This window comes from Zea mays, chromosome 4, assembly GCF_902167145.1.
Source record: "Zea mays cultivar B73 chromosome 4, Zm-B73-REFERENCE-NAM-5.0, whole genome shotgun sequence".
Classification (NCBI taxonomy): Eukaryota; Viridiplantae; Streptophyta; class Magnoliopsida; order Poales; family Poaceae; genus Zea; species Zea mays.
Window position 1 is genome coordinate 164,877,412 of NC_050099.1, and position 22,135 is coordinate 164,899,546.

A 22,135-nucleotide genomic window follows, 5' to 3' on the forward strand; every position below is an offset into this window, starting at 1 on the left:
CTGTGGCACCTGCACGATGTGTGTGCATGACACCTTTCTTGGATGGTGGCTCACCAACACGTGTCACGTTTCATGTCCAATGAGCACTGTGTTTGGGCCATCAAGCCAGCCCTTTTTGTGGATGGCACAATAATTATCTGTGTGATGGGAGCCGTTCTCATGGTGCTCTACAGAGGCCCACGCTGTGTTTTCAATTCTTTACTGTTCTTATGTTTTCCTAGTGTCTCATATAACATTCTTGCATCGAATACATATGCAATCTTATACACATGTGACAACTTGCCTGGTAGTACTTGGTACTGATGCAATGGAGTAAGGTCCCGTTTATGTGACTTCAGAATTTGAGATTCTGTATCTATGCTGTGTATGGAGGAGACTATGGCTGCACTTTGCACTAGTCTTGTACCCCATGAATTAAATAGATGCATTGATGCATTCCCTGTTACTCAAACTCCATTTTTTTTCTAATTCAGGGTGTCATGACATCTGCACTTAATTATGTCCTGTTGACATGGTCCAACAAAATATTGGGCCCTGCTATGGTGGCACTTTATAACCCTCTTCAACCAATGGTCTCTGCTCTATTGTCTATGATTTTTCTGGGAAGCCCAATTTACCTTGGAAGGTAAGATGAATTTATCATTTTTTCCTACTTTTTAATCACCTAGCATTTCCTTTCATTTTTGTGTGTGTGAAGAGTACTGTTCCAGAGTCTCAGGTAAACACATGTGGTACATGAATTTGTTCCATATTGATGTTCCACTCATATGCTAACATCAGTAAACTTATTACTAGTTTCTAACATGTTTCGCGCTTCTTTTGATCCAAATTTTGATGTATATGATCGGCATTATTTGTTTGCGGTGTTATTGGAGGACTTCTAACCATCTCAGGTTTGTACCTTGTGAGACCTGGGCCCGGCACAAAGAAACTGGCTGGCATATCTTATGTAAAAATGCGCAACGAGTCACTCGATGGTCCTCATGTTGCAAAGAATGTGCCCTGGCCCCTTTCTAGGCTGTGGGATGTGTGCCACATGAGTCTTGAGAAGTTGGTGTTTGATCTATACAAGTTCTTTTAGGTACCCCTTCTTGCAGAACTATGGGTACAGAAAAAACTCAAAACAAAAAGGGTGTAATACCACAGAAAATAACCTTGATTTATCTTGTAAAATTGTAGTATGCCCTTCTAGGAGCAGTTAGGTTAGTCACAAGAGAGATTTGACAGGTTAGGTTTATGTTCGTTAGTTTTGTGAGTCTTAACAACTGTATGATGTTGGATGGCCCTGACACCAAATGCAATGTGAGCTCCACTGGGAACTGAAGAAAAGCAGCATGTTTCTTTCTATTAGACGCTGAATTCTGGAATCGCAGCTTTTGCCTTGCCCTCGCACGTTTGACATGTGCTCCAGCAATTGTCATTGTGCTGCCCTTGGCTGAGGCCTTCTGTGTCGGCTTGTCGTCGGGGCCTCGTCTGTTGAGTGGCCCTTGCTCTGCTTCCGTGCACGGCGTGCACCGTGCACAGCCGGCAATGTTGGTGGTGGACCCATCAATGATGAACATTGTTCTATTCCAATAATTTTTTTTTGTGATTTCGTATCAATTCTACTCATGAACTCTTTTATGGGTTCTGCTACATTTACACTACAATATAATTCGTGAATGCTATGTGGCCTAGAGTTGTTCTTACTACAATCTATTCAGTATGCACCTGATGGGTGTTTGTGTGTGTTTCTCCTGGAATCATGTGCTACAGATCCCCAGCACGTAAACACTGGACGAGTGTTCGGTGCTTTGATCATTGCTGCTGCGCCTGGAGCTCGGCCTGCGTGACAAACATGCCGTGGAAGCCATAGGGGACGCGCGCTGGCAGCTGCACCTCGGCGACGATGTCCAGCTGCGGCGACCTCGCGTCCATCACCACGAACTGGTTCTCGCCGGTGCGCTCGTTGTGGACGTAGCACACTAAGTAGCCGTCGTCCTCGTTGCCGTCCCCCTCCACGTCGTCGGGGACGAAGAACGGCTCCCCCGCGAAGCACCCGGGCCCGAAGTCGCGCCGCGCCACCGTGCAGTCGCCCGTGCCGGCGCGGTCCAAGTCCAGCTTGGCCACTCCGGAGATCTTCGGCATGGGGTCGCCGATGCCGAGGTATCCGTACCGGTTGCGCCGGCCAAGGTAGCCCGGGTGGATCACGCCGAAGTCGAGGTTCCCCGCCGAGAGCGGGGTGCGCGACACGGCGCCCGTGCGCAGGTTCATGCGCACCTTCTCGACGCAGGAGTGCACGAGCTCCATGCGCTCCAGCGCGTGCTCCACGGACAGGACGTTAGGGGCCACCAGCACCAGCTCCTCGCCGTCGGCCTCCTCCCACGCGTTCAGCGAGTGCATCATGTTGAAGCCCGGCACCTCGAACCACCGCATCTCCGACTCGTCCGTGGCGTACTTCGGGAGCACGCCGAGCCGGGGCACCTTGCCGGAGTCAGACCCCACGGGCGCGCCGCCCGTCACCATGCCCATGGGCTGCATGACGATCTGTATCTCCGGGAAGATGGCGTACCGCTCCGTGACGGCGAAGTCGTGCAGGAACGACGGCTGCTGCACCGAGAAGATGGGCACGTCGGGGCCCTTGTTCCCGGCCGGGTCGAACCGGAAGTAGGTGACGAACGGCGGCACGGGGCCGTAGCGGAACGCGAAGACCTCGCCGGTGACGGGGTCTTTCTTCGGGTGAGCGGTCATGCCCATGAAGAGGCGGCCGCCGAAGTCGCACCGGCCGTGCGTGGTCACCTCGCCGGTGGCCGGGTCGACGCGCACGGTGTACGGGAGATCCGACTCGCCAAGCGCGTAGAGGCGGCCGCCGAAGAAGGCGAGGCTGGTGTTAGCGAGCCCCACGCCCTCGGCTGGGTTCATCTGCCCGGTGAGCACTCTGGCCGCCACGACGGCGCCGCGCGCCAGGCCGGCCACGCCGTGGAAACCCGAGAAGACGTTCGGCATGACCGGCGCTCCCGCGTCACGCTCCACGAGGTACTTGTACGTCTGCACGTAGCGCGAGCAGAGGACGGGGTCCGACGACGGCGGGGACCCCGCCGTCGGGAGGAGGAGCGAGTGCAGCATGCCGTCGCCGTCGAAGAGGTGGTGCGGCCCACGGGGGAGGTGCTGCGGGTTGGGCCCGTTGCGGATGTAGGCGCCCCCGGCGAGGCAGCGCGGGATGGCGCCGCGCACGACGGGGCAGGGCGTCGGCGGCAGCTCGTCCACTGGCGCGAAGTTGGTCGACAGCACGTTCCGGGGGTCCACGGACGGCCGCAGCGCCGGAGGGTCGACGAACGTGTTGATCGCCTCCTCCAGCGCGCTGCAGAACGCCATTGGCAGGGACGTGGCTGCCGGGGCAGGCCGGCGGCGAGGCTCAGCCCGAGCCCGAGCCCGAGCCTGGCTCGGCGCACGTGCAGTTCTTGAAGTGCTGGTCTTGGCGGCCACGAGATCTTCCAGCTCCTGTCGCCCGGTCTGTTTCGGAGCAGTGGACTGGACATTGTCAGTGGACGGAGGGGCGGTGACAACAGTGGCAGATGCGGCGGCCGACGGCGGCAGAGACGGGGCACTCTTCTTCCTGTAGCTGGAGTTGTGTGCAGCAGCAGAGGCGGAAGGAGGGATGTAGTGAACCCTCCGGGACGATCTTGAAGCGTGTGCACTCAAGCAGAGGTTAGAGGTGATCAGTGTTCTCTCCATTCTGCAACCTGGCCTTTAGATCAATGTGTGTGGATTTGGATCAAAGCTTAGAGCACAAGTAATTATGGAGCAGCGCAATCTGCTCACCAAATTGGTGTGCTAGAAAGAAGTGCTTCTGACCTTGCATATATATAGGCCTAGCGCTAGCTCGAGGATCTAGGGAGATAGTACTACTAATCATAGAAGTGGTGGCTGATCCTTGTCATATAGACTACCCCTGCAAAAGGCGCATGTATATAGATGGATTTTGGAGCGCTACGTTTCATATGTTGAAAAAGGGCATGATAAAGAAATAAAAATATCAGAGCAAACAAACCAAAATATACTTAACGGTACACGCACTTGTGTGTGTTTTGTTTCGTTTTAATCTGTTACTATTCGGTTGCCCGTGCGTTGCAACAACTCATAACAATACCCACGTAAACTATGCACCAAAAAGATCTAAAGATTTTTATTGATTGTCTCTGCTTTCTGCATAATTTTTTTTATTTGACTAAGCGAGTCGACATCGTGGTAAAGAAAAGGTCATGTAGACAGGCGATGTCAAACCATCGAATGGGTACCATAGGTAGCAAATCAGGGACCTCATCCATCGCCTCTCCCACTTCCAAAGTTTCGTAGACCAGGAAGGGAAGGAAAGAGGCAGTCATACATGTTCGTTGCCGGAGAAGGACACGACGAAGACATGGACATCTGGAGGCGACATAGGTAATATACCGCTAGATACATACATGGAGACAGCACACAAGCGGAGAAAGAAGCCCAATCAGGGCAACTCCAAACCGAGAGGCACCCGCACCAGGCGTCAGTCCGAAAAAGGCGAGAGAATGCGAGTGCCTTCCAGCCCTGGATCCGCCGAGGCGACACAACACCACCACCAACTCCGTAGCATATGTCGACTACTGCCGCGCTACAGGCTTTGATTGTCCAATATCTCAGATCTGGACTCGTCATCGCCAAGATAACCTAAGTGTGGCAGGCACCGTCGTGTCCTCCTCGGCAACACGCACGAAGAAAAGTTAGGAGCAAGATTGACTTGCCCGTACCCGCGTTGACGAGCGTCGGTCGGCTCACGGCTGCGACCGTAGGCAGGGGCAGCAGGTTGGGGAGAAAGAAAAGGGCGAAGGCCAAGAAGACGAACGGGACGTCCGACGACAGCGAAAACGATGGTGCGTGCATGCTATGAAACACCCTCGTGGACGTGCAATAGCCACTGCGCGGGTCGGTGTCGGGGCTGGTGTCGGACTAATACGGAGAGGAGACGCCTGCTCCCACGCCGTCTGCCGAGAATGCGTGGCACGGAGGCGAAGGCATGAGGGGAGAGAGAAAATAAGCAGAATGACGAACGAGGTGGCGGCAACTGAGGTGAGCACCATCATTATCGTGCGAAGGTATAGATGGACAAATGGGTCGTGCCTGGCGGGCTGGTCTGGGGCACGGACCATTTAATAGTTCCTGGGCCAGCCCGACACGATCGTCGTGTCATGTTTGGGCTGTAGCCTCGGCCCGTAGTGCTGATCCGGCCTGACACGATTATATTTTTATTTATTTTACAAAACTCGTATATATGTAAAATTTATATTCAATATCAAAAACAATTGACCATGATGTTCTACTGGTTAGACGACTCCACTTAGTGTCTCCCGCCCTTCTTCCATTAGGGCTTAGGTTCGAACACCACATTTTATAAATATTTTACGCTAATTTAACCACCCGACTGGTAACGGGCCAGACGTGGAAGTTGTGTGCATGGAAGGATGCATGGTTAATTTGAGATAGATGTGAGGGATTATTTGTAAAAATATGACATAGAACGACCGTTGAAACTGATGCTTTAAGTATAGTAGAGATAAGTAGTATCTCGATGCTGTAACAATAGAATCGGACCTATTGCTTATTACTACACTCTTCCTCAAACATTTATCGTCCATAAATTTATTTTTAAACAAAACAATGATAAATAGAAAAGAACAAAGAGAGTACTATATTTATGCGAAACAAAACGAGCGTCCGTGGTACTAAAATAGAAGTACAACTAAACGAATTGATAATAAACTACACACAAAAAGAAATAAGCCAAAATACGCATGGGGACAGTATGGGATCTAGAGCTAAGCGAATATGACCTTGTATAGAATCAAAATATGACTCAGCGGTCCGATGACAACGAGGAATTTACCGTCAGGGAATAGCTTTTTATGCATGTTCATGCGACATAAAATTTTTCCTATAAAGATTCTCACGAACGTTTGCGGGCCATATTTTTCTCCATCCCTGTTTCGAGATAAATCCCCGACAAGGATCGCCATCCTCGTTTAAATTATAATTAGAACATACATTATTTATTACTAATGCAAAACATTTTCACTTATACATATTGTTATATGTAAGAAATCATTATATATACATTAAAATAAGCATATTTATATAAATGAGTGATCTATAGACAAAATAATTATTTATTTTTATCATTAACTAATACATGAAAACTTTGTCACGTTCAGGTTTAACGGGTCCCGCGGGGAGCGAGGATGAGGAATGCTTCCCGGTCCATATCCCCGTTTACCTACCGGGGGAAGATTTTCCTCCGTTTAGATTTCCTTGAGGAAGAAACTTTCTCATCCACATCCTCTAAGGACTATTTTGGAAGGCACAAAACCGGAGATGATTGTAGGGGCTAGAATACACTTCTTATTTAAAATTGAATAAGAAGAGGATTAGCTCTAATAGAGGAATTCCCTACGAGAAATCGGGATCGGCGCTCATTGCCATCTCTAAGTGAATCTCAGCTACTCAAGCACTCCAACGAAGATGACAAACAATACAGTCCATCTGATGGCGGAGCTGTACACCACATCCACGAGCCAAATGTCGAGTCAACAATACATGAGGATAGTAATGCACAACTCTTCGTTCTGCCCAAATATATAGCTCCAAGTCATGACATCGAGCAAACAACAAAAGTAAGATGTATCTTTTATATCTTTTTACTTGAGGCTATATCATTGTTACTTGCTCGATAAACTTCGGGTCATAAACGAAACCAGCATAGAAGCTTAGGAGTGTTTGAATGTGCTAAAACTAATAGTTAACTGTTAAAATTAATTGAATATATCTAAATAATCTAGTTAATAGTTTTGTTATTAGCTACTTTTAGCAAATTAGCTAATAGTTAGTTAGCTATTTGTAAGCTAGCTAATTCCACTAGTATTTTTTAGTCAACTAACTATTAGTTCTAGTATATTTAGACACACCTTTAGACACATCATTTTGTCTAAAAATAGCATATGTGCACCTATGTGAATTTCCCGTCATACATTGATATTTATCCAAGCAATTTCATCATTTTCTCCGAATACCAATTTTGTTATCTTGGATGTGGATTGGGGGCGGCTCTTTATATCCTAGGGATAGCAACAGATCGGATTAAAATTAGATATTGCAAATATCTGTTCCCAGTCATATTTGCGGTTGCAACTAATATTCGCTCGCGACCATACCTGAGGGTAAAAAATTATATTCATGTTCGTGCCTATCGGGTTTCTGATATCCATCGGATATGACACAATCTTTTTCAACAATTCAATAACATGATTAATCAAATCTCTTCCCAATTCACTATCATACACGGTTAAAAAATTAATAAAAAATTATACAATACACATGTTTTTTAACAAGCAATATTCTCAATATTACAACATGGAAGGGTCGACGGACTAGAAGGGGTGGGAGTCGAGGACCGCATGAAAGTGGCGGGGGAGGCTCGTTGGCGTTGGACTGGAAGCGTGAATGGGTAGCAACAACGTGGACTGAAGAGTGAGTGGTAGTTGGAAGGGCGACTACAGTAGGATTGAGGTGCAAGCAAGAAGTGGCGACTACAAGCATTAGAGGGGATGACCTGCAAGGTGCAGGCTGCGGCCAGGGGCACTGTAGCCGTCGACCAGACGCCAACGGTGCTACGGTCTATGGGACTTAAAAGGGGACACGACACACAGCGCAGGAAGTCATCAAGGCTAGAAAGAGTGATCAACGGTGTGGAATTGGGAGTGCTTGGGGTTTAGGGAGTTAGGGTTTTCTCTTTATTGTGTAATAATATGTGTTAGGCTAAAAATAAACTATGGTCCGATTTCGGATATCTAATGGATAACCTAAGGGTGAGAGGTAATGTCCTAATACATGCCCACCCAATTTTGGGTCGGATATGCGGCTGACCCACAGGTCAAAAATGTATCCATATCCGGCTTCATTAGGTCGGATATCAGAAGTTGGTGAAGGAGGTTATTAAGATCTTAAGAAAATCGTGAAGTTGAAGTTGTAAACCTTTAAAATACATTTTGATATAAGTTATTTTATTTATTATTTATATTTAAAATATTTTTTAAAACTATTTAAATTTAAATTGTAAACTACAGCTTTACACTGAAGCAAGAAACTAGGGCACTCCTAAACACACCCTTATTCGTGTCATCTTCTAGTGCAACAAGTTAAAATGAATTATATTTAGGCTATCATTTGTCAAAAACAAATATATTTAATTTTTAAATCGATTATATTTAGGTTGTCATTTTTGTACCTGTTGGAGGTCTTCGTCTTCCGAAGGTCCTCAAAAACATAATTTAACAATGTTTTCCAAGTGTAACACGTGAACAGGTACCTTCGGATTCGGGTTAAAACCATATACGATGTGAAAAGCGTGGTCGAGACGAAGACTGATGTTGCTCCGAAGCTACGCGCAAGGGAGCTTCGACGCAATGGCGGAAAAAGAAACCGACATAAAGAGGAAAAGACTATCTAGTCCCCATTAGGTTGTCCATAAGTCAATAGTAAATATGAAGCGCATGAATGTAAATTTACACAGGCTGCGCCCCGTGCCTATAAATAGATGAATAGTACCCCCTACTATTCACGCTGACTTGTATTCGTTTGTGCGTCACGCTTGGACTTTTTACCTTCTGTCAAGCCGAAGGTATAAATATAATTCAATATTGTTCTCATTCATCCATAGTGTAATAGAGATACATTACCAATGTCGTATGATTATTTATGTTATTTCTCATGTTTCATATGCTTCGTCTTTCATTAATATATATATATATATATATATATATATATATATATATATATATATATAAGCTGTGATGATGAAGGTATATCATTGGTAACCTTCGTCCGAAGATCATTATATCCTTGAGGAAATAATGCTTCGAAGGACGAAGGACATTAACCATTAACCTATTTTTGTGTAGCCTTGTTCTTAATTCATAGCATTTGAGAACAAGTCCACAACAGTACCGAATATGGATACACCTAATTTGCTAGTGGAAAGGGATGTCAACGGGTCACATTTAAATTGGATATTGCAAATATCTACCCATAACTATATCCGTGGTTGCAACTAATATCCATCCGTGATCATATCCGCGGGTAGGAAATTATTTCTATGCCCGTGGCCATCTGGTTTCGGACGGGTTTCGAATATCTATCGGATATGACATACACAATCATTTTTTAACGATTGAATAACATAATTAATCAAATTTCTTTCCACCGTTATACACAATTAAAAATTTAATAAAAGAATTATTATTGATTGGAGCTTGAATAGTGCTAGCCGCCTACGGTGGTGCGACCTATGATATTTGGAATGGGGCTTAAGGCACATTGCAAGAAACCAACAAGACTAGAAAGGCCGGTCAATGGAGGAGAATTGGGAGCATTATACATGAGGTTCATGGAGTTAGGTTTTGTTCTTTGCTGTATAATATAGTCTAGACAAAAAAATTATTGGTCAATTTTGATTATCCAACAGATATCCCACACGTGTGAGATAATATCCTAATTTATACCGGTCCGACTTCGGATCAAATACGGGTTGATCCACGGGTTAAAAAATATATTTAGAGCTAGTTTGAGAACCCATTTTTCCATAAAATTTGTAATTTTCTAAAAGAAAATAAACTAATTTCTCTTGGAAAAATAAAAAATCTTTGGAAAAATATACCTCCCAAACTGGCCATTATATCCGGCTTCCTGCGGTCGAATATTATCATCCTCCTCCCGCCACGCGGCCACCACTCAACGCCACCCTCCCTGTTCTGTGGCCATCGTCCTCCTCGCGTTCCCCTCCATGGCCCTACCTTCTCTGATTCTGTCGACCAGATAAGCACAAGACTGCTACTTCAACTATTGATTCCCCGCCTTGACGCTGCACTCTTGCCTGCACTGCCTCGCCAACCTCTCTGCAAACGCTTCGACGGATACGAGTACAGAGAGTTCAACTGTGCACAGTGATCAAAAAGGTATTTTCGCGGAAAAAGGATCCGATCCGTTATAAACCTGCGTGTAGTGTAGTGTAGTGAGTGATTCACGATCACGAGTAGGAGTAGGAGCACCTGTCGTCTAAGTTGGTAGCATCATCAGGTTATTCAGCTCGGATTCGTTGTTCGTAAACAATCGTAGCCGATGAAGGCGTGCAAGCGACACCGCCGATATATATATATGGTAGAGATAAGATTCCCAATCTCCCAGGATGAACAGACGGGCAGCAATCCAAGAAGCAGCAGCCCACATCATCTCTGATGGTACGCAACGGAGTATCTGTCTGTCGCAAACAACTGGCGCCTCTCCCACACACAGATAAATAATGCAGCGCAGCGCACACAGTGGAAAGAAACCGGAGGACCACAAGTGAAGGCTCTCTCTCTCTCTCTCTCTCTCTCTCTCTCTCTCACAGGAGGGGGGTGGTGTGGTTGCAATTGCAGCGGGGACGCGACGCGACGCGACGGGTGGAGAGCACGAGCACGGCCGGGTGTCCCCGTCGCCGTCGCCTCCAGTCGCCATCTCCATCCCGTCAGATTTTTAGCAAACGGATAACACTTGCTTGTTGCTTCCACTCCACTCGATCCGAGAAGACGCAACTCAGTGCTGCCATTTACTTACGCGCGCGCGCACAGATGCAGATGCAGAAGGTCTCGCTCTCGGTTAATAACCCGTGGCCGCGGTACAACAATCTTCTGGACGCCAGACGGCATCGCGCAGTTGATGATGAGACAGCAACGGCGGCGACGGCGATATGCGCGCGGCAATATCTGTGAGACCGGTTGGTGGAGGGGCGATCGGGCCGGGCCGGTTCACCTGCACTCCATGGCCACCGCACGTTTGCGAGGTCTGAGAAAAAAAAATCTTCAACCCCGCATGCCTTGTTCACAATAACCTGCGTCTCTCATGCAAATAATAATCCGAGCTGCCTCCACCGGCCGGTTGCCAATTGCCATCCCGTGTATAGTCGTGGAGCCCCGGATCGGGGGGAGATATTGTTGGAGAACTGCGATGTGAGTGAGTGAGTGAGTGAGTGATAGAGCCGGTCAGTCAGTCTCGCCGATAATGCCCATATCTCAAGTTTTTTTTTCTTTTCTTAGGAAAGCCTCGAGGATGAATTGGAAGGAAGAATCCGGATTCTATGGTCTATGGATGAAGAACGAATGTGAGGTGTGCCTTTGTTTTCGGCCGGGGTACAATCTTGAGCTCTCTTTCCAATCCTTCCTGACCGGTACTCCACCGGATTTAGAGCCACTAGCTCGAAACCAATGCTCTAAACGTTAGATTATTTTAGGGTCGACAAGACAAACTAGTGCTGCTCCCTCCTACTCATACATTCATTAGACGTACGAGTTAGGAATCAGAGCTAGTGACGACCTGTGCCCAGGGTAGAGATGGTCAAACGGGCCGCCCGGCCCGGGTCCGGTGAAGCCCGGCTTGTTTTGGGCCCAGTCCGTCAGGTACGGTTAGAAAACCGGGCCGGACCGTCTAAGCATGCGGGCTCAATTTTCTGTTTGAGCTCAACCCGCAGCGGGCCTAAACGGACCGGTCCGGGCTAGCCCATCGTACCTAGTTTTCTGTCTGAATTCGGCCCGCTTGTTCGTGTCGGGCCGGCCCGGACCCGCATAGAACCAGGTCGTGCCTCACGGGCCTCGTGCTTATTGGCCATCTATAGGGAGGGGCGGTAATAAAGCATAGTACGAAACTTCTATGATCATAAGCGTGTTCTGCCTACGCAAAGACATCTATGGTCATAAAGCATACGAAACATCTATGACCATAAGCGTTGTACTTGTCTTGTGCGTCACTCAGGACCCATCGACCGACAGTCATCCGTTCATCTCATTTTTCAAGGTTCATCGATCCACCAAAGTTCCAAACGAAAGCAAAGACATCCACCATCGCCAGCAATCGTAAACCATTTTGGCCTCGATTGAACTGTTGCCAATTTCGTCCTAGATTTGATCTGGTGCACAGACATCACCGCTAAACCTTTACATAATAAAATAATTGTAATTATGTTATCAGATAGGTATTGCTAGATTCTTTATTAATTATGTTGTTATAGTATAACTATTCGGTGTCATAAGCTTTTGTAAAAAAATTATATAATTTTAATCTAACTTGGATGCTTTGACTTAAAAAAAATTTGATTGGAATGAAGAGAGTACTACCTAAGCCTTTTGCCCCCACAAAAAATACAAGATAAATACTGTTGAATACAGAGGTAAGGGCACGACCAGCATACGGGATCATGTTTGATCACTTCAATTCTGTTGGTCGAGCTCCAATCGTGTGAATCAATCATATAATAGAGCAGCAATATTGGGAAGTTGCAGTAGCATAAGCAAGGACAGTATAAGTAAAGTTCAGTTATGTGGGGGAACTGGATTCCTCCGTGATCTCCCAAGAATCCAAGATAGATTACATGAGCATGATATTAACAACACAAAACTCCACGCTCATGACAGGGGAGAGACGGGAGTTGGAAGATCGGGTTGTTCAGAGATATCTTGGAAATGTTTGATGCTGCAATATGTTGCTCCAAGCAAGCACAAGCACAAATGTGAAGCCTAGAACTCAATTGTGAACTGTCTGTCATCTGCACTGGGTATCCTATCCTTGTCGACAGTACTGGATTTACAGGAATAGGAGCACCGTGCCCGTGCTAGGCAAGAAATAGGTCAGTGATGCCCAGGAAATTGAAGTTTTCCTCTTCCTGAATATTCATCCTCATGCCGTCCTGTGTGTATCAGAGTTAAAAAAAATGATAATAAAACGCAACATATGATTTCCCAGCTTCCAATTCCTTGTGTTAACCAAGCGTTCAGGTGTTTGAATCAATGTTAACTGAAGCCGAGCCCAGAAACCCCATCCAAGGAAGGTGCTTCTCTCTTAAGACCATCTATATGGGCGTGCAAAACACTATTTTATACTGAGACGACACTATTTGCAGAGTGGAGTTTAAAATAGAAGTGAGATAGGAAATCTGCTGGAGATAGTCTAATAATTGCACTTGAGCAATGTAGGGTGACTGAACAGCAATCGCGGTTGGAGATACTCCTGCAGTCATGATTTTTGAGGCGCCTGTTAGCTCAATAATCCAAGCATAAAAAAAACCCCCAGGGATAAGTAGGTTCTGCTGATCAAGGCTAACTAGTAGTAACTGATAATCCTAATGTATAGCCAACAGGACTGAATTTGGAATAGAACATTAAAGGAATATGCAAAGAAAAGCAGGATACAACATAGTGCAGCGTTCAAGTAGAGAAGTAAATGGTGCATATATACCAGTGCACAAGATTACGAACTTGCTGTGCTTCTCCTTCGTTGTAAAATGAGCATGCCCCAGCAGGATCTAAGTGCTCCTTGCTACCAATGCTTAGGGCTCATTGGCATCCAAGTAAGAGCAGCGGGCACCGTGTTATCCAAGTAGCCTGAAATCAACGAAAGATCCGATTGACATGTCTGTATTTGTTCAAGGATTCAGGCCAGCTAGCAACATAAAGTGCAGTCGTGATTAAAAAAATCCTCAAGAAAAACACGCGGGCTTCAAATAAATAAGAGAACAAGAATGAAGAGACTTTGGGTTTGTTCAGAGACAGTTTCGATCCAACTGTTTCTTTCATACATAATATTTTTTTCATGCAAACAATTATCTCCAATATACAAATGTGATGTATAACAAATTTTCTTGGAAATTCAGCAGAGATTAAGCTCAACTACATGCCCATGCCTATCTGAATAAATTTATAACAACATGAGCTAAATAATCCAAGTAGAGTAAAACTGACAGGATTCTGGATTCATAAAGACGTTTGAGTAAAGGATCTTGTAATCTTCAACACTTAGACTCTATCCTCAATGACATACTCCCTTCAGATCTAAATTATAAGTCGTTTTAGACAAGGTTTCAGTCAAACTTGTAAAATTTGACTACAAATAACCGTTTTGTTATTTAGTTTTGAAACCTAATAGTCATATGTACTAATTTGTTTTAAAAAGTACTTTTACAAAAGTATAAATGTATTAAGAATTAAGAATTAATTTGTATTTAAAAAACACTGACCAATATTATATTTTGGAGACCATGTCATTGACCTAAACGACTTATAATTTGAACCTAGAGGGAGTGCATAGTAGCCAAACAACTTTAACTAAAAAGTAAAACAAACAAACTGTTTACATATCTGTGAATACATTGTCAGGGTACAAATAACTACATACAGTAACATGAAAGTGTTGTTCTGGACAGCTATACGCCCAAGATATAACTTTGACACGAATTTTTATCCTGATATATTTACGCAGCTTAGAAAATTATAACATTTTTAAATTACTTTTGAGGAGTAATTTAGCTGTATCATTGTTAATGCATAATCTCAAAATTCAGAATATTTGGCAAACCTCCCAAGCTCAAACATACTGACCACACAAAACTCAAAGGGCACCTTTTCTAGGATATCATGAAGGTAGATTAGCTCATGAAACTCATGATTAAAAACTTAAAGATGCCTATCAAGAATATTGAGGATGAGCATAAATGAAACTAATATGCAGCGTTTGTTCAATCTTCAGCGTAAAAATTGGATGCTTTTAACAGATATTACTAGAAACATAGCAGATCAAGCTAACAACCTACTTTCTTAAAGCTCAACGGACCACTAAATTTAAAGTGGCCTACAGAAACCATATAGGACAAAGTTGTAGAGGCGATTGTTAGTGTTAAGTAACCCTAGTTAGGGTTATGTGGGCAAATACCTGCTTTGCCCCTGAGGGGTCTCACATCTCTATATAAGGAACCTGTACACCCCTCATAATACAGAGAAAAGAAAGAGGCCAGAGGCCCAACCCTATATCATGTGTCTCGTGTGTTACTCTGCCGTACTTCTGGGAAGGGAGATGGGTTCTCTACAGCTTCTCGCGCCTCTACTGCTGACGGGAGGGAAGGGAGCGGATCTGGTGATCCGTGGTAACGTTGTTCTCAACACGTTATCAGCACGCTCTACCTCGACGTTGCTGCGGGATCAGATCTGCATCAACTCACCGTCAAGTCGGCAGGTCCCTCGGCCTAGCCGAACTGTCCTACGCGACAGGCTTCGATTCCCCGTATACACAATCGAACGGTATGATTTTTTTTGTTAGTAGATTGGATCTAATGCTCGTGGTAACTGTTCATCTAGAAAATTTGGCGTTGTGTCGACCACCATCACAGGAGACTGCATTACCCAGTTCCTACAGATCTCAACAGACTCTCGTTGTTGACCGCGTCCAGCAACTGTAGTCCGTAGATAACGGATCACACTGCATGCTGGCCTGCGATGACGAGTTCGTGCAAGGGCTGCATGGTTGAGATAAAAAACGCGCATGTGCATGGACCCATGCATGTGTACATTATTTATTTAGTCACTTATTCATTTATTAGAAAAAATGTAGCTAAAAAGCATAGTTGTGCGGTTAAAAAATGCCCAGTCAAACAAGCTGCTAAAAATATGGATCTGGTAGTTGGTGGTCGTCTTCCACACGTGATGGCGCATGAGTGCATACGGCTAGAAAAAAAAGGCATACCATTTTTCCTATTAATTCTCGTTGAATTAAATCAGACGAATTTTAATTTATATGCATCCTCCATATGATTTATTCTATTTATTTTATGCTGCAAATAATAAATAGAATGAAGCATGTTTATGTTGCAATTTCTACTTTGATTAATTATTTCCCGTAGTAAATAATTGGTAGAAAATGCATGCTTAAATATGGAGAAATGTCTTTTACACCTGATGTGTTATGTTCATATATTAATTATGGTGTTCATTTTTTCTGCATTAATAATTATTTCCCGTAGTAAATAATTAGCAGAAAATTATTAAAATGCATGTGAAGGTTATATTGTGTATACTCAAATCGCTCTAAATATTTGTGCTGCGTTGAGCTTTTGAACTCACGCCGAGCGATTAAATTTTATCGTGGGTACCCGAACATGCCGATCAGGCTAAATTATTAAACGGCTGAGTTTTGCCATTGGCTGCGCCCTGGCAACACGACGCAATATTTGTGTCGTACGAACTTGGCTGCGTCATTGTGATTGCTATGTAGCACTCTGTTTAATCGGACAGCTCCCGTTGAGTCAAACCGCCATCGTGGAGTCGCATATTTTTTGCATGCCCTGTTGGCACTATTCGTCTATCGTGATCATCGAGACACAAATGCGCCTGTTGCGCACGTTGTGTGGACATTTCGTGTACCCCGACTATCAAGCCATATATGCGCCTGTTGCGCTTGTTACGAGGGCTTACTGTGTTGTCGTAGCCCTGATGGCCGCACACGCATTGACACCAGTTACGCTGGAGCTTGTACTCGCGTAGAATGTGGTGGGTTATCTGAGCCCCTAAGGTTACTTTGTCGCGCAACCTTCTTAAACAATTTTTTTCGCTCTATATTTTGTTTGATTGTGTTGTGTGGTATCATATATTTATATATATTGCCAAGTGGCCTTAACAACTATATCAAGCTCTATAGTGCTTGGAAATCTGGGAAGTTAAATTGAAATACAACAGAACATGGATAAGTTAATTCTCAACTCTCTCCTCATGCATAAAGTTTTACCCGAAGTAACCCGAAGATATATAATATAATGCATGAAAGCCTTTTTGGCATAGAAGATATCACAAATTGGGATTATATTAGTAAGCAAAAAGAACTTACCAAATGATTTAAGATCAGAAATCTCAGTCATACATTGCTCAACCAGATGTTAGCACATTGTTCTCTTTGTCGCTGGATGACATAAAGCAAACTATGAGATAAAAGGACATGTAACCGCTAGCAACACGATGTTGCGAGTACATCGAAAGGTAATTCTGAGAATTTTTTCACGATGTTTGTGTTGCATCGTCCTATCTAGGACCTCTATGCTTGTGTCGCATACATCTCTCGGAATTGTAAATACTTATAGTCACTGAATTGACTCGGGATAGTCCTTTGACAAGTTTGGTATACACTGTAAGCTAAATGGTAAAGGTCGATTCTGAATGGACACATACATGGGGTTTATGTAGCCGAACTACATTGAATTCCACTCTTTGGCATGCTTACCATTATCTACCTCCGATCTATCAGAAGTGAGAAGAGTAGACAAATAACTATGAAATCCCACATCACAACAGAGCTTGAAGCTAAATTAGACATTAACATGTCCTTGGTCCTCGGAGCCAGAAAAGTCATATGTCTAGACCTCTAGACTACTAGTGATGATAATTTGTGATAGAAATATGAAGATCTTGTAGAGACCTGTTGTATCCTCTCTACTCCTGATGATTTCTTCGGATGAGAGCAGTAATATCTGTTGTTGAAGATGGATCCTAGGCGGATACCAGTATTGTTTCGTTCTTGCCAAGCAGTTATCATCAATTTCTTCATCAAAAGATAGTTATATGGTGATTTTCCCAGATAAAATGAATTCTTGGTCTTGTCTGTTCTATTCCAAAGCTTCTCTTTTTGCTGAACAATGAAGAGATCGAAATAATGCTATATAGAACAATTTGCTATATAATATGAGGAGAAATGTTTGCCTTGCTGGCAACACCACAAATAATTAACTATTGTTATAAGTTCTCTCTCAAAATTATTATACATAAAAATGTTGCATAAATCGATACCCAATTTCAGAGCAGTATGAGTAATTGGGTAAACCATGGGCAGTGATAAAAACGAGCTGGACTATACATCTCTGCATATAAAAATCTTTGCTTGGCAGCATTGGCCTGATGCCGTGCACTTCACTACCAATATAAACACACACATTTTTCCTATGTGCTTAAAAGCAAAATGCAACCAGTGAATGTCTTTGTGAGCATTAGACCCTGATGGTCATTTTACTTGTCGATCTGAAGTCAACTAATGGCTCCAAACAAATGGTATGCATGAGCCCCTGAAGGACCCTTATGGATAAAATAGTGTTGCACATATCAGTCTAAATCTTAATGATTGACTATGCATTTGGTAGTAATAACAATAAGTTTGCAGAATTGTAACCATGAAGCAACTTGTTGTTGCGTGTCTCGCTGGATGTTGAGACTAACCCTTCATGTTGAAGGACAAAATATGTAGTATTTATGCCACTACATTAATCTAAGTCCAAAGCTCACTGCATAAAACCCTATCTGTAATGTGCGTAAGATTTCCCAAATAAATCACCACAATAGCATACATTGCCCACAACTGGATGATTGTGGTTGGGGATTTTATCTGTATGCTTTTAGAACATCTCGGCATTAGGGGGAGGAATGCCCATATAGTGTAATGCCTCAATATTCTATTAAACGCACATAAGGCAAACTGAACCTGTCGTTCGGTGTGTACTCCTGTGTATATGGAGTTTGCCAGAAATCATTAAGGAGTAACCATATTGGTCTGAATGCTTCTACCTGATGTAGATATGATGTGGATATACCCGGGATTAATATCATATCCATATTTGACTTATCGGCATTTGATCTATTCTCGGGGACGCCTGCGAATATGATCCATCAACCTTAGTCAAAGCATATGTTCTGATTGCAGATTCACATGGTCTGTGATAACTCTCCTCCGATTAATTCACCCTGATGGTGATTTGCCTCACGAAGAGGTTCATCTTGATGATGAAATTCCTAGCAATGCGCGCAATATCATTGTGCTGGGAATACGGAACAATGAATCTTTCGTTTTGGGAAATAACGGAGATCATTATTAAATGTGGGAGACAAATATGTCGACACCTATATTGCCTCTCTAGATTGCAAATGGATCCAAAACAAAGTCCTAGGCATGAGTGCTTTAAGCTCTCTTATCGGGTCATTGATAAATGCAATCGAGGCTGAACCAAGAATCGCAAAATGAAAGTCGCGAGCTTGAAGTTCGGACATTTATGAGCACTATTGAAATAATGTGTGGTGAATGCGATGGTTCAAGTGGTCTTGTGAGAGACCCATCCCACATATGTGTTGAATAAACACTGTTCCGCTATGTAAAATATCTGGCAAATGGCATGAATTAAAATATGCAGTTAATAAGATTCTGAAGATCCATCATGAGATCCTATGAGGATTCATATCTTTGATTTATAAATATGCAACATATAAATCTCATATCGAATAATATATTCCTGATGAATGATCACTCTCCTGTGTAGGGAGAATATCTCCTAGTTGAGATTATAGTTTCCAGATGGAATCTTTCCAGAAGAAACAAAGTCTGTGTTGAACACTAAAGTTTGATAACCCCTATAAAGGGATAAAGACCCATACATACCCGAAAAGGAATAAGATGAGGTACCAAAGGACTTGAAGTTCACCGAATAAGCACATGTGCATTCCATGAGTTTTACTCATGGTAATTTCCACTAGATGTGGAATTGCGGTATCCTCTAAAGCCACGATGGCAGAAACCTATAAGGTTTAGGTGTTACTGGCAAAATATCCCCATTGCGCCAGAATGACAGACTATAACGATGTATCTGATCGATGAAAAATCTCTGATGGATTACGATCTTTGATGGACTTTTGTTACACCATCATAGATGTTGCGATGGATGAACGCCTGGAGCGATGTGTCATATTTAGAATATGTACTATTGCAACTATATTATCCCCTAAGTCCTATTGAAGGACATGTTATTTGCTTTGCACAATTATGTATAAATTGTGGTGTAAGATAGAAAATGATAGCACCCCAACCTCATCCATTCTCGTTATTCCAGATGAACAATGAGACATATATCTTGAAGAATATGCTTGAGTAATGAGGGATAACGACTTTGACAGATGTCATCGTCAGGGGGAGCGAATGCTTATATTGATCACAACCGTGAGACAATAAATGTCATATTCTATGCCCTGAAGGCGTGAGCTTGATGATCAATATGTGAACCTTTATAGAACTTTTTATCAAATATATAGATCCAGTCGATCAAACACCATCAGTCAAAGTGGCTTATTTATATTGATACGTGCACTTACCTCGTATATCCTAGAAGTGAGTAGAGGTAAAATTCCTGAAATAGTCCTTGCAAGGATATGCAATCCGTTTTCTAAATCTTTATGTGCATATACTTCTAGAAGATGTTTTGCCTTATTGATACGGTTTTGCAAGGATCAGGGGGAGCATATTTCTAAAGTTAGCCCTTGTAGAAGATTCGATAGAATCTAGATCCCAGAGGATCGAAATCTGTCCTGATGACAACTGTTGTACTCTTTTTTCCCTTTGTGAGTTTTCTTGAAGTTTCTCACATGAGGTTTTTAACGAGGCAACAAAGTGCAAATGCAATTTGTATCACCATACACTCTTTCCCCACATTTTCCCACTGGGTTTTTCGGAGTTTTAACGAGGCATGTGTTGGTCGCGGTATTCGCTCAAGGGGGAGTGTTAAGTAACCCTAGTTAGGGTTATGTGGGCAAATACCTGCTTTGTCCCTGAGGGGTCTCACATCTCTATATAAGGAACCTGTACACCCCTCATAATACAGAGAAAAGAAAGAGACCAGAGGTCCAACCCTATATCATGTGTCTCGTGTGTTACTCTGCCGTACTTCTGGGAAGGGAGACGGGTTCTCTACAGCTTCTCGCGCCTCTACTGCTGACGGGAGGGAAGGGAGCGGATCTGGTGATCCGTGGTAACGTTGTTCTCAACAGTTAGAGCCTCTATGTAATCTATGTAATGAGTATCGTAATGGGTTGTATTTGTGTAATGGGCTTAGACCCAACTGCTCCTATTGTAAATATATCTTCCAACCCTGGTTAGGGATAGGGTTTTAGGCCCACTATCATAGTATCTAGCTAGGTTTAGGTTTCCTCTCTTTCTCTCTCTCCTCTCACCAGCCGTTGTCGCCCACTCCATGGCCAGCGATTGGCCTCCCTCAGGCTACGCCTACCCCTCCTCCAGGAAACTAGCGACGCGGCTTCCCCCGCCCGCCCCTATCCTCGCCGGCGCCCAGGACGCCGCCACCTCCATGATATAGTATACTACAAACATTTACATAAGATTATTATCATATCACTGGCAAGTTTCAAAACGATCTTAAACACTGACTGATAAGAGCAGATACACTTTAGTTCCGTGACAGAATTTCAATACCTTATATGAAAGAGAATCAGCGAATCTTAAATTTGGTCAATTCGCACACTTTTCTCCAAATAGCCTAGAGAAGGTAGCATCACCATGGCGTGATTCTAGAGCCACAGTTATGTTGTAGCCATCTTCCTCAAGATTATAAGCAAAGCCTTGCCTTCAAGAAGTGGCGCCCTCACCCAAACCACGTCTCCAGGAGACAGAGTAGTTGGAGGTTGGAGCAGCTTATGCCCCACCTTCAACCCTGAATAGAGAACCAAATGCAGGCCTCCCAACCCTAAAAAAGTGGCAACTTGGGACAGCAGAAAAAAAATTCTCGTTCAATCTATCAAAGTAACTGAGGATAAAATTTGAACATAAAGAAAATGAAGTAACCAAAATTGTCCCCCCACCTGTGGAGCTGCTGATCACATCCAAGATCAAATGGTGTCGCATTGCTCGTGCTGAGCCTACCCATTGCTCACGGGGTACTCGACAGGCTTGGGATGCTCGGAATCGTCATTGCAGTGGCATTCAATTCCTCTTGTGTAAACTCCAGCAGTCCAGCACCACATCCCGCTCACCAGTCGGAGCTCACGCTGGAAGTGGTTGAACAGGGTAGGGTAGTGTGTGAGACCTTGAGACAGAGCGCCTCCACAAGTCCAGATCCTGGGGCATGCATGGGGGCGGCCAAGAGGTAAGGCTGCGCCTGGATCACGATTCACGAACCCAAGCCTGCCTTCCACCGACCCTCACTAATGTAGAGGCAACGCCATGGAAACGAGGTCACCTTCCATTTCGGCGGCGGCGAGCCTAGATGCCATGGACGAGACCGCATGCCCTGCCCTGCCCTGCCTGAGCGACTCCACCACGCACCGGCCAAGCTCCTTCCGCCCCAGCGGATCGCCGTTTTGGACAGCGTCCCCACGCCTCCCCCATCCAGTATTCGAGGACACGCACTCGCCCCCTCCTCCATCTCCTCCTAATAGAATACTAGATAGGTGCCCGTGCGTTGCAA

At 44.3% G+C, this 22,135-nt stretch overlaps 1 protein-coding gene and 1 pseudogene across 2 annotated transcripts; both read right to left on the minus strand.

Moving 5' to 3' along the window:
- Positions 1 to 1,568: 1,568 nt before the first annotated feature.
- Positions 1,569 to 3,799, minus strand: LOC100501454 (nine-cis-epoxycarotenoid dioxygenase6). Its single transcript, NM_001196164.2, has one exon. It carries the CDS (start codon positions 3,712 to 3,714, stop codon positions 1,798 to 1,800), a length of 1,917 nt encoding a protein of 638 aa, NP_001183093.2. The 5' UTR covers positions 3,715 to 3,799; the 3' UTR covers positions 1,569 to 1,797.
- An 8,560-nt stretch (positions 3,800 to 12,359) lies between these two features.
- LOC100383839 (uncharacterized) lies at positions 12,360 to 22,066 on the minus strand (annotated as a pseudogene). Its single transcript, NR_169038.1, has 4 exons — positions 21,531 to 22,066; positions 21,318 to 21,430; positions 13,344 to 13,469; positions 12,360 to 13,095 (listed from the first exon to the last, which is right to left on the minus strand). The product of NR_169038.1 is annotated as an uncharacterized protein (transcript).
- Positions 22,067 to 22,135: the final 69 nt, after the last annotated feature.

Bases quoted from the DNA above. Each gene is read 5' to 3' on its own strand.
- LOC100501454 (NM_001196164.2), bottom strand. From the start codon at position 3,714: ATGGAGAGAACACTGATCACCTCTAACCTCTGCTTGAGTGCACACGCT.